Source organism: Crocodylus porosus, unplaced genomic scaffold (assembly GCF_001723895.1).
Source record: "Crocodylus porosus isolate Cpor-Errol unplaced genomic scaffold, CroPor_comp1, whole genome shotgun sequence".
In the NCBI taxonomy this organism is placed as follows: domain Eukaryota; kingdom Metazoa; phylum Chordata; order Crocodylia; family Crocodylidae; genus Crocodylus; species Crocodylus porosus.
In genome coordinates this window covers 33837464-33853029 of record NW_017728931.1, presented here as the reverse complement: position 1 = coordinate 33853029, position 15566 = coordinate 33837464, and the positions used below count along the sequence as shown (strand labels likewise).

The following is a 15566-nucleotide window of genomic DNA, read 5'->3' as shown; positions in this document are numbered from 1 at the left end:
AGGAGATAAGATGCATGCTGGTCTCCTGGAGGTCTAGTGCAAGTGTGCTGTTGTTTCCATGGCCACAGAGTTTGCGGGCTATTTCCTGATCTATTGCAATGTGTTTATCTCCCTGCCTGATTTCTGTGATTCACTTTTCTGTCCTGTGTCATCCTCTGTTGTCTGATAGCCAGGAGGCCATCACCACTCACTGGCATAAGAATGGTTCTTACAGGTAGGGTAGACTATTATTAAGTTATCTACATGCCACTGTGTGATCAGCAAGGATTCTGGTTTTCTCTGATTAAAAAATTGCTACCCTACCCACAGCCCCAGACTCCCAGGCCTGCCGCAGGGGTCCCCCAGCTGCCAGGGCTATGGGGCCAGGGACCCAAGTCTGCAGCTCCCTGCCCCCAACAGCAGACAGCTGCAGCAGAAGCAGCATGGGGCCGGCTCCCCACACTACTGCTGCCTGCTGAGGTGGGGCCAGGGCCAGTTCCTGGCACCCCCCAGGGCTGCCAGAGGGGCCCCTAGCCCCTGCAAGCCCCACTTATCTTAGGCTCCAGGAGCAAAGAGTGAAGCTGAACTGAGTGGAGCTGTGACTGACAGTCTCAGCCCTGACCTTCCCCCTTCCCCTCTAGGCAGGGCTGGGGGTTTCCTGCCCTGTTTACAAACAGCTTTTGCAGGCTGGAGCTCAACCAGCCTGCAGAGCTCTTTGCAAAAGAGAAATCTAAAAGGAGAAATCTGCATTTTCTTGGATAAAAAGGGGATATCCATTGTTTTCTCTGTTTTTCCATGGGAAACAGAAAACAAAAATCCCTGGTGATCAGACAGGCTGAGAAGCGTCAAGCTCTTCTAGCAAACTCACTATAGTTATGCCTGACTGGGCCCAACTTTAATCTACCCAAATAGGTAAACAAAGATCTATTGTATAATGGATGAAGAGGTCAGTGTGTGTTGGAAAGTGTGTGTGGGGGGGAGGGAGGTGTACATGCACTAGGAAGCAGGCCAGTTGAGCACCAAGGATGGGATGGATTGAGGTCCAAAAGTAGGGCATGTCTACTACTCCAGTTGTGGTTGTGGCTGCTGTAGCAGTAATAACATTCCCAGCAACATGTTTCTGTTTGAGATTAAAAAATTAAGCTTGTATAACTACAGTCAAGAACCCAGCAGAAATCTGGTGTGCTCGAGACTGTGCTTCATGTCAAAAACTGCAATTTCAGTGGAGGTAAATTTCACCCTTGTCCAAATCCCTGTCCACCAGTTGAATGGTACTGGATGAACCTAGATATTGGTGCCATGCATACAGCTGTTTGAAAGATTGCTCTTTAGCTGTGAAATCTCTCAAATGGTTTTGCCTTAGATGACTGATTCTGTGGGAGAAGGATCTAAGTCTAACGTGCTGGCTTGGTTTTCAGAGCAGCAGCACAGGTTGATAGTTGTATATCAGCTGTCTTCCCTGTGCCTTATCTGCTGGGTAGAATTAATGTTTAAATGAAAGCAGATGGTTTTGTCTTTTGTGTAAATAACTTGCCACCAATTATACAGGTACTTTATGGAACATGGTTTACAATAATTACTGATGATCTGAAAATGTTGAAGTCCTGAATGATTTCATCTGATTCAAAGCTGTCCAACTTTGGTGCAGCTGGGGACCACACACAGAGCCTTTTTGCAGCCTCCAAGCTGCACACTGCACAAGCTGTGTGTTGCAAGGATCACCCCAACGGAATTCCATACCACCACACGGGCTGCAGCATCAATGTGTGGGCCTCCACCCGCTCCCACCGCATGAGCCCTGGACCCTCCCTTGCTGCACAGCTATGGGAGAGGCGGCCACTGAGTCCCTCAAGCCACATGTTAACAACTCATAGACCACACGCAGCCCCCAGGCTACCAGTTTGACAGCCATGATTTAAGTCAGGGGTACTTGGAAAGGTGCTGGGGGTATGTGTGGGCAGGTGGGGATGGAGCACTGCCACCAACCACCCTGCACCGCCACCTCCCAGGAGCAGGGGGAGGGGACAAGGGCAGCAGTTCCCCTCTGCTGGCTGCATAGGCACAGTCTGGCCAGCCAGATGTGGGAGAGCTGTCACACAGTAGCCACCACTGTCATCCACCACCCCATGCTACCACCACCACAGGCAAGCCCCACCACCACTGTGTGTCCAGACAACCCCCACCCCACCCCGCTCCGCATCTGGCTGCCACCACCAAAAGGGCTGTACCCTTAAAAAAGGTTGAAAACCCCAGATGTAAGTGATAATTTTTAACTTAAGAAAAGTAATTTTGTTAAACTTTGCCCCAAAAAAAGTTGTTACAACTTATCGATCAAAGAGGCTTCATCAGGTAAAATATATAGTGTTCTATTAAATATTCTTTAAATCTGTACACAAAAACAACACCAAAAATCATGGGAGTTGGCAACACTGAGACAAAGTGAACAGGAAAGTGTTGTTTACCAAGTCCCGGAATACTAGAACTAGGGGGCACCTGCTGAAATTAGTAGGTGACAGGTTTACAATTAACAAGAGAAAATACTTTTTGCAACATGTAGTTAACTTGTGGAGTTCATTGCCAAGGGAGGTGGTAGAGGTAGATAGCATAGCCAGGTTCAGAAAGGGACTGGATAAATTTATATGTTATAGATTTATTAATGTCTGAACAGAATGGTGACATCTCTAAACCAGTAATGGTGGATACAAGGAAGGATATTGGAAAAGGAATACATCACTAGAGATATCCTGTTCATTGCCTTTCCTCTGTATCATCCATTTCTGTCACTAGACTAGATAGAATACTGGACTAGATGGACTATTGGTTGGACCCAGTAGAGCACTTTTTATGTTCTTAGGTATTTTATTGTCAATATTGCTAATTTATTACATTTCTCACTTTGTGCTATAGATTAGCACAAAGTGAAATAGATTCAGATTAGCTAGCTTCAGTTGGGTTTCCATGGTATTTGCCTAATTGCTTTTTAGCTCTTACTCACTAGCAAAGTGCCTGCAGTATTTGCATTGCAGGTGTTACATGGGAGTGTTTCAATCTAAGCAAACAGTCCATACTGTTTACCTAGACTTATCTAAACCTGATAGTATTTAGAAAGCCAATGTGGAGCTTTTTCTATATCAGTGACACCAATTTAAATTGGTGCACCCTCTTTTCATGAGCACTCCTCAATCAGCCTGAATGCCATGCATCAATCTTGCTTCAGCTGATTCCTTTACTTGACTATCTTTTAGCTTTAGTGTGTTAAGTGCTTGAAAGATAAACACGCATAACAAGTATGTTATACTTGGTATACTAAGTATACCTCATTAGTATTATTTTGAAGCTGAAAGTGATTGCACCAGTGGGCTCTGTTCATGATTGGGCTTAGAACTGCATAAGGCCTCCAGACCCCTTAAGTCCAGGTCCTTGCCAGGTCCCAGACAGTTGAAGGACTACTCACACTCATCATTTCCAACTCTCACCTGCAGCTATAAAGTATTGTATCCAAAACATCAGGAACACCCTAGGTTCCCAAACTGACAAATTACACAACACCAATTTAAAATGATACAACCTTGAGTACTACCAGCAAATTTTTGTCATATAATTACTTTATTATAAACCTGTTAATGTGCACCACTGCCAAGTTGTCTGCATAACACTGGTGGTACCTGTACCACAGATTGGGAACCACTGCCATGCAAGAGAGTTCTTCTGCCCTTTAGAAGCACAATTAACCAGAGTTTTTGGTGGTGCTTTTGCTTAGGTCCAGGACAGTAGAAATAGACTGACCCCAGTGGGAAACAAGAACATGATCTAACACAATACTTCCCAACAACCTTTTCCTTGTCATGAACCCATTTATGACTCCATTTCCTTAGCATGACCCTTCACTTCCCACAGCCCCAACCTCACTTGCAGCCTCCTTCCCCCCCGTGCCGCCCCCCCGCCCTACCAGCAGGGGCCTCCAGCTGCCAGGACTATGGGACCAGGGCCAGGGCCTGCAACCCCCCACCCAGCAGCACCTGAGTCCCAGCTGCCACCTGCAGGAGGCAGCAGCTGCTATGGCTGGAACAAAGCACAGAGCCCAGCTTCCCTCTCTTTCCCCCTTCCCCCCCATGGGTAGCATGGGCAAAGTAGAACCCATGGGAGGCAAGGGGGAGGATGCAGGCTGCCCACTACCAGCTTGGGTCTCCTTGCCCTGCAGCCCTCTCCATGAGGGCCTTCACAGCCCAGATAGTGGGCCCCGGTGCTGGAGGGTGGGAAGGCTTGGTGCTACTGCTGGTAACTCCATGCCATCATGGCAAGGCACCCCTTGCCCACCTGGCAGCAGCAGTGCAGAATTGTGCTTCCCACTGCTTCCAGGCAGGCAGGGGACACCTTGCCACGGTGGTACAGCTGGCATGGGGCTTCTGGCAGTGGCACTAAGCCTCCCTGCCCTGTTCTGCTGCAGAGTTGCCAGGAAGAGGACAGATCTGAGGAGCACATGCCCCTCCCCACTCCCCCCCCTCTATGCCTATCTCCCTAGGAGTGCGCAACTTCATTCATTAGCTGCGACCCCAAGGTTGGGAACTGCTGATCTGATGCTTTGCAGTTTTCCTTAGTGCTGAAACCTAGCAATTGATATTGTAGTCTGTTTTCCCCCAGTAAATTATCTGAAGGTAAACATGTTAACTACCTTTCTGTAAAATCTAGAGGAGATGACACATGCAGTTTTTACCTCATAATTTGTCATAGTTGATATCCTCTGCCTGTGGTTGACCTTGACGAGTAACAGTGAGGTAAGAAACCACAGAGGTGTGTTCCTACTAGAATCTTAATGAGTAAGATGTGTCTTTTTCTAGGTGAAGACTTGACTAGAGGCCAAGGGAAACCAAGTGTTTGGAGTTTACTGAATTATAGCAATTCAAAGTAAACTACTTTACCATCACTAGGATTTTACCTTGCTAGAACTAAAGTTGGTTAACTTCAGTTCACTGTGCACCCTTTTCCTAGTGAATACAAGGACACAAGACATGAGTTTCTAATGCAGAAAACTAAGCAAAATTTGTGTGTCCTCTACTCTTTCAGACCATTTTGTTTCTTCATAAAGTATAAAAGGACAGCAGTTGAAGTAGTCTGTCCCTTTTCTGTCACCTCCTTTTTGTAGGTCAACTTTAAAAATGTATGGGGTTCCCAGAGGCTCCTCTATATATTAGTAAAGGTTGGAAAAAAAAACGCTCTACCCAATGGGACTCAGTGTTCAGTCTAGAAGATCCCATTAAGCATCTCTGTGATGCTTAGTTTCAGTTCTCACACTGGATTTGTGTCTCCAGAGATAACATCCTTGTTCACAGCAGTATATGGAGACTTTATAGATTTCATAGACGTTAGAGCTGGAAGGGACCTCAGAAGATCATCGAGTCCCCAGGGGCAGGAAGTCAGCTGGGATCACAGGATCCCAGGAAGAAAAATGTCCAATTAACTCTTAAAGGAGTCCAGAGTAGGTGCTTGCACCACCTCTGGCGGCAGTTTGTTCCAGGCCTTGGGGGCTCAGACAGTAAAGAAGTTCTTCCTTCTGTCCAGCTGAAACAGTCTTGGAGGAGTTTGTGACCTTTTGACCTTGTCATCCCATGGGGCACTCTGGTGAACAGGTGTTCATCCAGACCCAGATATATACCCCTTATATACTTATAAGAGATGAAAGACAACAGACCTGATTACCTACCCATCACCCCTGTTGTCTCTGCAAGTTTGTGTACACACAGTCAGGCCCTTGCTTCTCTCTAAAAGTGCAAAGTTTCAAGAAGTTAAATGAATAGAGGATTGCTGTGGGTGGAGTAGATCTGGGCAAGTAGGAGGAATCTGGAGATAAATGCAAGGAGGGAGGGGCTGTAGAAACAAAAAGAGAAACACTTTGAGCAGAATATTCCAGAAGTCTTGAGGAATAAGTTTCTGAGTATAGCCTGTCCACTGATTTGAGATTTAGTGAGGGAATAGCTTGGTAAAAGGGAAAACCTATCATGGCAGCAGGCTTGTCAGGCCATAAGAGACCCTGTTTGGGAATCTTTTAATGTAGGTTATATCATACAACAAGAATGCACTTTTTGTAGAAAACTGATTAAATCAAGGCTTCCTGACCATTGATTTAAATCATGATTTAAGTCAATTTGATTTAAGTCAAAGCCACCCTGAATTTTAGTACCAGGATTTCTAATAGCATCCTAGATCCAAAAAATGGGAAAGGCATACTAACCATTCCAGTCCATTTCTCTTTAGGGAATGCAGAAACGTTCCCTCTTATGTGTTCTCCAGTGATTTGTCTAATGAAGATTTTAAAGTGACCTTAAGTATTGTGATAGTATTTACCAACCCAAAGAGCGAATGATGCCCCTTTATACTTTGCATAATCAAATACCATAGTGGCAAGCCCTGCTTCATAGAGCTGTCATGAAGCCAGTCCCATCTCCAAAGTCAGAGATAGTGACCAGCCTAATTGATGTTAGATGGTTGTAATTTGCCAGCTGTGTGGCAAAGACCTGTGGTCCAATAGATCTTCATTTGGGGAAGCTATTTGTTGATACTCAACCTAAATTTACCTTCTCTCTGTCTTATTGTGACCTTAAATTCACCCTTCAAGAACCTGTACTTGATTACTCCCTTAGCTTGTCTAGATGGTAACTTTATGGTACTTTTTACTGATAACAAGAAGTCACTTCCAGCCTGTATCTGTTGGTTAGAAACACTTGCTTTTGCTGGGTTGCCTTCTCTGTGTTAGCAAAGAAGGACTAGTACATTTGAAAACAATTTCTATTCTCTCAGTGATTGTCTTGTTTTTCTCCACAGGATCTAAACTGCCTTGTAAGAAACAGTAAGTCCTTTTTTCTTCTTCCTGCTGTTTTCATTCGTGACATGTTTTTTAATTGAATTCACAAGCTGAGTGTTTCTATTTAAACCACTGAAAGGTGTAGAACTAAGTATTATTGTCAGGGCTAGTGTTGTAAGCAGCTCACCTCGTGAATCCAAAACCAACTCCATCTAAAAGAGGAATTGAAGATTGTCTGCATTTCAGAACAGAGTTCTCAAAAAGAACAGTTACAAAATGATTTAGCTTCTGTTCAAAATAGAGTAAGTCTTAATAAGGTCCCACCATAGTTTTTAAGGATAAGCTCGTGTGTACCGTGTATCCATCCCACACCAATCTTACTAAATCAGCATTTAGAATTAGATGCGAACTTAATGGATTAGCAAGGCATGATGAAGAACTGTACAGCCAGTGGTGCTGGCTCCTACCCTGGGGGGTTTTAAGAGGGGGTTGGATGAACATCTTGCTGGGGTCGTTTGACCCCAGTATTATTTCCTGCCATGGCAGAGGGTCGGACTTGATCTACTCGGGTCTCTTCCGACCCTAGAAACTATGAAACTATGCAACTTGGAAAAAGAAGTTGATAATAATGACTGTAAGTTAGCAGATATGAACTGCAGCCAGCTGCTGAGGGAGACTAGGCATACCAGTAAAAAGCGTATGGTCAGTACAAATTTTTTAAAGGGTATCGAACAAGAGGAATAGCTCCCTTAATCAATACAGGTTATAAAATTATCAGTAATAATGCAGAAATGTTCACTAAATACATGTTCTATGTTGGAAAGTAACTGGAAGATGTATTTCCATACTATACTAGAAAACTAAATATGAAACAGGAACTCCTAAAGTTAAATATTTTGTTCTTGGGGAACGTGTCGACACATCCATTAATGCACCATAATTACAGTGCATTAAGTTTAGTACCTGTAATAATGGGTATTAAACCTAATGCACCATAATCAGTGCTGCTGTGCATTAGTGCAGATGAACACTCTTTTGTGACCAAGTCTACTGCACATCAGCCCAGATTTTGCCAGCCGCGCTAACGCTCACTAGATTTAGTCTTCAGTACATCAAGTGTCTCGTAGACATGCCCTGGATCAGATAACTTGCCACCCAAGTGTTTCAAAGTATAGACAAAGCATGTCATAACTGTTGGTTGAGCCAGAAGGGTAGAAAAGTTAATGTTTCAATATGTATGAAGGGTAAAAGGGATGACTGGGTAAATATAGGCCAGTTAGGCTAACACATCGTGGGTTGGGGGAATCATGGAAAAGTTTATATAGAGTACAGTCAATAAGGAGTGGAAGGAGAGTGATAGAATTAAAGCCAGTCAGCATTGTTTGGTATGACCTGTTTTCATAAAACCAACTTGATATATTGAGACTTCAGCTCTTGTTGACAAAAGTAACTTAGTCTACTACAACTGTTGTGAAGCACTGACTTTGTATGACATGGCATTCTTATTAAAAACAGTACTGCAAAAATAATGTGGCACTTTTAAGTACAATAAATCTTTCAAATTGACTTTCAAGGGTGATCTGTGGCATGCCCAGGGATCTTATCTGTTCCTGGCTCGATGCTATTCAATATTTTAATAGATGATCTGGAAGAAAATATAAAATCACTGCTTGTAAAAGTTTTTTTGTGACAAAGTGGGATAGCAAACTGAACCAGGCTTCTCAGTGCAATGTAGTGACTAGATGAACAAATGAGTTCCTTGTATGTAGAAGAAAGCAACAGTAAGCAGAAAGAGGGAGGTAGTTAATAATACTGTATATAACGTTAGTGAGACAATTACTAGAGTCCAGTGTGCAATTATTGTACCTAGTTTGTATAAAAAGAAGTTCATAAATCAGAAGAGGGCTATAGGAATGATTCAGGGTCTAGAGAACCTGCTTTGTAGTAAAACTAAAGCAGCTCAGTCTATTTAAATGTGTTCAAGAGGGGTTAAGAGATGGTTTCATTTAAGGATAGAAGTTTTAACATAGGAAGGAGATTGTTCGTGGGAAATGGGAGTGGGATGAGGACAGGAAGACACCTTTCTGCAGGTATGGCCTGAATTCTTTGTTCCCAGATATATGACCTTGCATTTTGTCTTAATGCATTTGTTTGAATGGGTCCAATTTAGCAGGTAATTCAGATCACTGTATGTGACCCCTCTGTCCTTATTTACCACTCTGACAGTCTGTCACATGGTAGTGGTAAATAAGAATGGATGAGTCTGTCATCCATAACATTTTAGCAGTGATTTTTATGTTTACATCTATATCACTGATTAAAAATACTGAATACCACCAGGCCTAGAATTGATCTCTGCAATTCTTCAGTAGAAAAACCTGCTTTTGCTCATGGTTCCTTATTGACAGCTACTTTTTGAGATCTGTCAGCTAGCTATTTTTTTATATGTATACTTTATTGATATTGTGTAGTGTTTTTTTAATTGCAGTGTTGTGTGGTACAAAGGCAAGTGCTTTTCAAATCTGGTGTATATTGCATCTATCTATCAAACTTGTCAAACCTAACTTCATTTTATGATGAGATGACAAGATCCATGTCCTGTAGCACCATATTGGCTAACATGAATTATTTTAAGCTATAGGATTTGTTAAGTCAGCAAAGACTTGAGAGCTAGTAGCTAGGAGATGAAGCTGGACATATTCAGAATAGGAAGAAGGCAGGTGTTTCCAACAAAGAATATAGGTACTCATTGGAACAGTGTATGTAGAGTTGCAACAGATTCTCTGTCATCTGATTTTATTTGTTTGTTTGTTTGTTTGTTTTATTTTTAAACAAGGGTATGTCTAGCCCAATGAGAAATGCAGAAGCTACTGAGTGAAACTGGTCTCTTTTAGGCAGGAGTTCAGACTAGATTATCAGTGCTCCCTTTTTCCTTGTGGATTTTAAAGACAGGTATGTCTCCACAGAAAACCCAAAGTTTATAGTCTTCACATGTCGTACATACTGTGTGCCTGGCTCTCCCCATGATCAAGACCACCTGCTCTTTGTGCAGATCTCTTCTGTGACTCATCACCAAGGTGTCTATACTGTGCAAATCGCACAAGAGGAAGTCATACCGCCATGCACTTGAGCAGGTTTTGTGTCCTCCAGCAGAAGCCAGCAGATCCGTACAAACTGGCCACAATGTACAGTGCTCACTAAGATGGAAATTAGCTTAAACTAAAGCAGATTGGGAGTGTTTGACACAACAGAAGAACTCCTGAAATCTAAATTTTGTCCAGTGAGGAAACGGTTTCCTGCTCAGGTCTAAGAAACAGCTTTGGTTTGCCTGGCAGGTACCTGCATGGATGAGAGCTGGCTACAAAGTTCCACATGGACGCCCTCTGCACCAAGTCTTCTTGATGTCGTCCCTGGTGTTTTCCGTGATCAGGAGGAAAAGTTACTCCCAGTCCTGCGGATTGAATGGAAAGTTGCTACAGATGGTACGTGATCATCATTCGTCAATATGGAAAGGGAGCTGTTTATAAAGCTTAAGGATCTATTAAAGATAGTGATAAGACTGTAGTATTAAAAGCTGTTGGCTAGTCTAGCTTTGAAATAGGTTTTGGACAGCTTACCTACAGAGCATGAGACCATGAGGTAAGTAACCCCAGGGGAAATTCTTCCCTTCCTTGTCACTCAGGCTTATCAGAGACCATGTGCTGTTGTTTGAGTGGAAGCACAATGCTTAAAGATAGAAGAAGGGGGAAAAATTAAATGTAACCATGGTGTTAAACTCTCCCATGCTGAAGGCAAGTTCCCAGTGCCATCAATATCTGACCGAGGGACTGCATTCTGCCACCCTTAAACTATCTGATTTTCTTATTACTAAATTAGGTTTTTATTGCACATAAAATGCTTAGAACATGCCAAGTACAGTACTAAGAGATGTTCCAAACTGATCTTGTTTGCATGCATTTTACTGGAAATTGGTTTTACATATCTCTGCATGCTGTCAGCAAAAGGAGCTTTCTAGAAATGTGCTTAGTTACTGGCATTGTTTAAGGGTTGGAACATGTTTAATGGTAAAAAGACATGTCTTTAAAACCATAAACTTGTGGAGAGGAATTTAGCCAAAAATGAAAACAAGTAGATGGGAAATGTACAGGTTTTATTTACCACTGGATAGCAGTCTATCCAGAAACCTACCTCACACAGTCGCTTAGGTTGCGGTTGTCTCAGGTCCACTGCAAGTTTCTTCAAAGTGGAATAATTAAATTCAGTTCCTTTAACATAGATCTCCTATATTACATCTACAGAAGCTCCAGAGCTGGCGCCTCAGGAAATGCAGCCCAGTGCCAGTAGAAGATAGTGGTTACCTTCCAACTTTGCCCCTTTCTTCAGTTTTCAATTACTTGTGAAATCTCCCTTAGCCCCGTTTCCCACTCTTGTCAGCTGTAATTCTAGACTGACTGGCATCAAGCAGAAGAAAAATAGTTCTTTATGCAAAGCCAGGTGGTACATTGCTAGATGTGTCTTAAGGCTTGTGTAGACTTTGGTTTGCACCACTGTAACTGTATTAATTTAGGAAGGCATATAGCTAGTGGCACAGCCTTCTAGTATAGACACAGTTATAAATGTGCTGATTGGTGTAAGGTATTCAGGTAAGTACATTTATATGTTTGAGGTACCAGAACCAGATATATCAGCCCTACAGTGTAAGAAATAGTGTAAATGTGGAATTGTCTATTAAGGTCCTTTCTCCTGTCCCTGCCATATAACAAAAGTCAGCCTAAACCATGACCACTCCCCTCTCATTTCTCAGCCTGTTTCTGTTTGTCTTAAGAAGCTTCTCCGGTGCCAGTTTCTACAGCATGCTGAGGTATTTTATGAATTGGCACAGCAGTTAATGGGGTGCTGCTTCATCTGAGGATCGCTGTCGGCAAGTGAATAAGCAAGTCTGCTTTATCTGATGGGCTATAATGAATGAGAGTAGGCCTGTTGTATGCCCCAAGTGTGCCAGAGATCATTATGGGGTTAAATTTCCTAGACTGAAAATTCCTAGAACAAAATGCAAATTTCTTCCTTTTCAGCTAGTATCCAGTATCTCCGAGGAGTGGAGCTGGCTGTGCTGCAGGTATCCAGTAATCGACAAATCTGTGTCCAGTTTGACTTTCAGAACAACCTGCCTCTTCAGGTCCGTCCAGATGGAAGCCGGGTGAGTGTGGAGGGCCCTGGCAAGGTTATGTATGTCACAGGTGTGTTTCTGTTTTGCTCAATTAAAGTAGTCAGGCTGTCAGTGAAAGGAATAGCTTTCTTAGCCAGGCAGGTTAGTCCTGAGCTTCAGGCCTTTCTTTTGGGAGATCTAGATTCATTTTCCAACTCGGCTTAGATTTCCTATGTGACTTTGTACAAATCATGTCCTCTTCTCTTTCCCATCTGTAAAATGGGAATGCTGATGCTCCTTGTCTCCTAGCCTTTATTTAGATTATAACTGTCCTCTGGCACAGAAAAACAGAGACTTTTAATTACTGTATGTTTGTATGGTGCCTTGTACAGTGCTACTGAAATGCAAATAATCTTAACAACTGTTATTCCCTATGAAAAAGTAATGGTATGATGTAAATATATTGCTTTTAATTCACTCCTTGTATCATCAGGCTACTTCTTTGCTATATCAGGAAAGGGAGCCCTGCAGTGACTGCTTGCTCTTTCTATGCTATTTCCTTTCCAACTGCCTCATCCATCTATAGCTCCCTTTGGGAACAGCTTGAGCTCAGTTCTTGGGACTATTTGAGATTAAGCAGAAGCATATTGGGGAGAACAGCTCTGGCTTCCAGGAGCATACAGAACTTTCCCAGGAGTTTTATCTCCTCACTCATCTGTGAGAACATTGTAGGTAAAGAAGCAGAAATGAGAAATGACAAAACACAGCAACTACTTAGCCATACATACAACTACTTAGCAGCACAAAAATTTTCCTCTCAAACTGTATAAATGCCATTAATCATAACTTGCCTTTATTACAATCTAAACTGTCTTCAGTTCAGAACTTAACTTGGGTAAAACTAGGCATGCAGCTGAATGCACCCTTGCCATCGTAGGCCAATAGTTCCATAGCATGACTCAGGCTTTACCGTTCCAAACCAAGAGAGTTTTGGAGGCAAGGTCCAAGAGACAGACAATATTCAATTAACTTGGAAGCTGTTGCTTATCATGCTGAAGAAAAGGATGAACTATGGGGAAGAGAAAAGAATTGATAATTTGAGTGACTGGACAGTTCAGTTGTGAGAATGAGACTATCTTATCCTTTGTTTCAGTGGAACTTCACTTTTGATCGCTTTGAAGTGGAGCCTGGTCAGCCGTACCAAGTGACTGTTCATCATCTGCCTAAACTGGGCGTAAATGGAGACCACAACTGCAAATCCAAGTCTTTCAAAATGCCTGGTAGGGAATCCTCTGATGGTTTCTACTAGGCCTTGAGATTGGAATACCAGTTTGCCAGTTCTATAACTGGCTTTATACCTTTCTAAACCAGACTAGTTAAACTGATTCATGAGTTGCAAGTAAGATTCATTACAGGGTGCAGGGAGGTGAAAGAATTATAAAACTTGCTCTTCTGAAAAAACGAATGTTCAGAAAGTCTGTGCTTCCAAAGTAACAAGCTGCTACTTTGATGTGCGCAAAGAGTTAAGCAAAGTATGTACAACAATTCATGACAGACCCTTCATAGCCAAGCTTCCAGAAGCCTGTGCGAATAGCATCCTATAAAGTAAAGCTTTACTCGTAATACAATTCACAGAGTCAGATCTGTTGTAGTTAATTTTTTCATTCTAGATAGCAGTAGCTTCTTCAGAAGAAGATGGTATACACAAGTCCTTACATGCTGTGTGGCCAGCTGATCAAAAATTCTATCACCTAGCTTCTGGCCTCCACTTTTGCTAGAGGATGGAGTAGGCAGAGTTGTTCTTTCTGTTGGGCTTAGCTTAGGGGTGGGCAATTATTTTGGGTGGAGGCCTGCTTACTGACTTTTGGCAAGCCATCAAGGGCCACATGACAGGCAGCCGGGGCAAATAAATATTAATTTTCTAAATGTTTTAGGGGCCCCACAGGCCAGATAGAATCGCCTGGCGGGCCGCATCCAGCCCGCGGGCTGCATTTCGCCCACCCCTGGTTTAGCTGCTCTGAAAAAAACAGGTTGGGAGTTGTAAAGCTTGAGTGTTTTTTGTTTGTGTATGTTTGAGGTCCATCATGCTGTTAATGTTATGCAGAATCAAAAATATAATCTGTCAAGTCGGTCTCAGAGAGAAACACCATAAGTGTAGAAGAATTATGGTCAGCAAAGATAGTCCAGCTGGTAGACCTGCTGTGAGCTCAGAAAATGCTGACAGAATATCTTTGGTGGGATGGGGTCTGTGGCTGTGAATTTTGCTGCCTCCAGAGATGAATATGAAATCATGACATGCCTTTTTAGAGTTCAGTACCAGGTGACGCACTTTGCACAGACCTTCCCTCATTAAGGGTATTTTTACACATGCAGGCACCACAGAGCCCGGCGCTTTGAAAAGTGCCCAGCGCTGCATCATTTGCAGTTGTATAAGTGGTGAAATGCACGTCAGTATTAAGAAAATGGCAGCAGTCTGCTTTTGAAATAAATACATAGAAGGTGATGTAGTTCAAAAGTGAACCACCGCCATTTCCTCCATCCTGACGCACATTTTGCTGCTTATACAACTGCAAGCAATGCAGTGACATGCTTGTCAGCTTGTGTATGGAACGGAGCAGATTCAGTTAATCAAGTCTATCTTCCAGATCTCCACAGTCTATCTGCACAAAAATGTATGTGTATAAATGACCCAAATGTTGAGGGAAGATTATAGAATGGAAGTAAGTTTTTTGTTGCCTCTGAAAAGAGATCCTTGTCTTCAGAGGATCCTAAAAATATGGTGTAATTAAAAGAAATGGCTCATACTTGTGCTACAGTAATACTATTGTAATTGTTCTGTTTTGATGCTTTTTTGGTGGATAAAAAATTGTTTGCGTTCTGATATTCTAAATGTAAGTGCAACATCTCAGTGTGAAAAACCAACAGCATCTCCTTTTCCTGCAGATTGCAAGGATCCTCTGATGAAAAGAACCACACCATGTTTGCAGACAGGTAAAGCATGGCTGTACTTGTCATAGCGGTGGGAATTGGTGCCCCCATATGACTGCCTGGAAAGGTTTGTAATTCTGAAATACCTTTATTATTTGCAGGCAGTCTGTGGGAACCTAACATTTATTTTGAAAGTCTGGATGACAAATCTTTTTTGGTGAGTTTTAGCCCAGGGATGGAGCCAGCCCGATACCGGATCCACTTGACCAGTTTCCAAGATGAGCAGAACTCATGTAAAAAAACCACGCAGGATATCTCTGAGGTAATCACTTTCCCTTCCACATCTGTACTGAAACCACTTTAAACAAAATCATTCTCTACATTTACTAAATAGCATGGTAAAGGCAAAACCCAGGGAGAGCTCATAGTTGTGTCTGGCTTTGTTTTGGGGATTCAGGCAGACAAGAATCCAGCTTCTGAGAAGAACTGGAAAAATAGTAGGAGGATTGAAAGACGTGCCTTATATGGAAAGACTTAAAGAGCTCAATTTTTATTTTAAAATTAAATTAAGGGGTGATTTCAATCATATATACACACACACACACCTACAGGGGAACAAAAATTTCATAGATTTCATAGACATTAGGGCTGGAAGGGACCTCGGGAGATCGAGTCCAGCCCCCTGCCCAAAGGGCAGGAAGTCAGCTGGGGTCA

General features: G+C 42.6%; 1 protein-coding gene across 1 annotated transcript in view; it reads left to right on the top strand.

Annotated features, from left to right (window-relative positions):
• The first annotated feature begins 6753 nt into the window (after positions 1 to 6753).
• IL17RA (interleukin 17 receptor A) overlaps positions 6754 to 15566 on the top strand; it is a 20417-nt gene continuing 11604 nt past the window's right edge. Inside the window, exons 1-6 of the mRNA XM_019544546.1 lie at positions 6754 to 6823; positions 10114 to 10260; positions 11851 to 11975; positions 13078 to 13204; positions 14868 to 14915; positions 15014 to 15174. Coding sequence (XP_019400091.1) covers positions 10122 to 10260; positions 11851 to 11975; positions 13078 to 13204; positions 14868 to 14915; positions 15014 to 15174 — 600 coding nt within the window. The 5' untranslated portion in view covers positions 6754 to 6823; positions 10114 to 10121. The remainder of the gene's footprint in view (positions 6824 to 10113; positions 10261 to 11850; positions 11976 to 13077; positions 13205 to 14867; positions 14916 to 15013; positions 15175 to 15566) is intronic.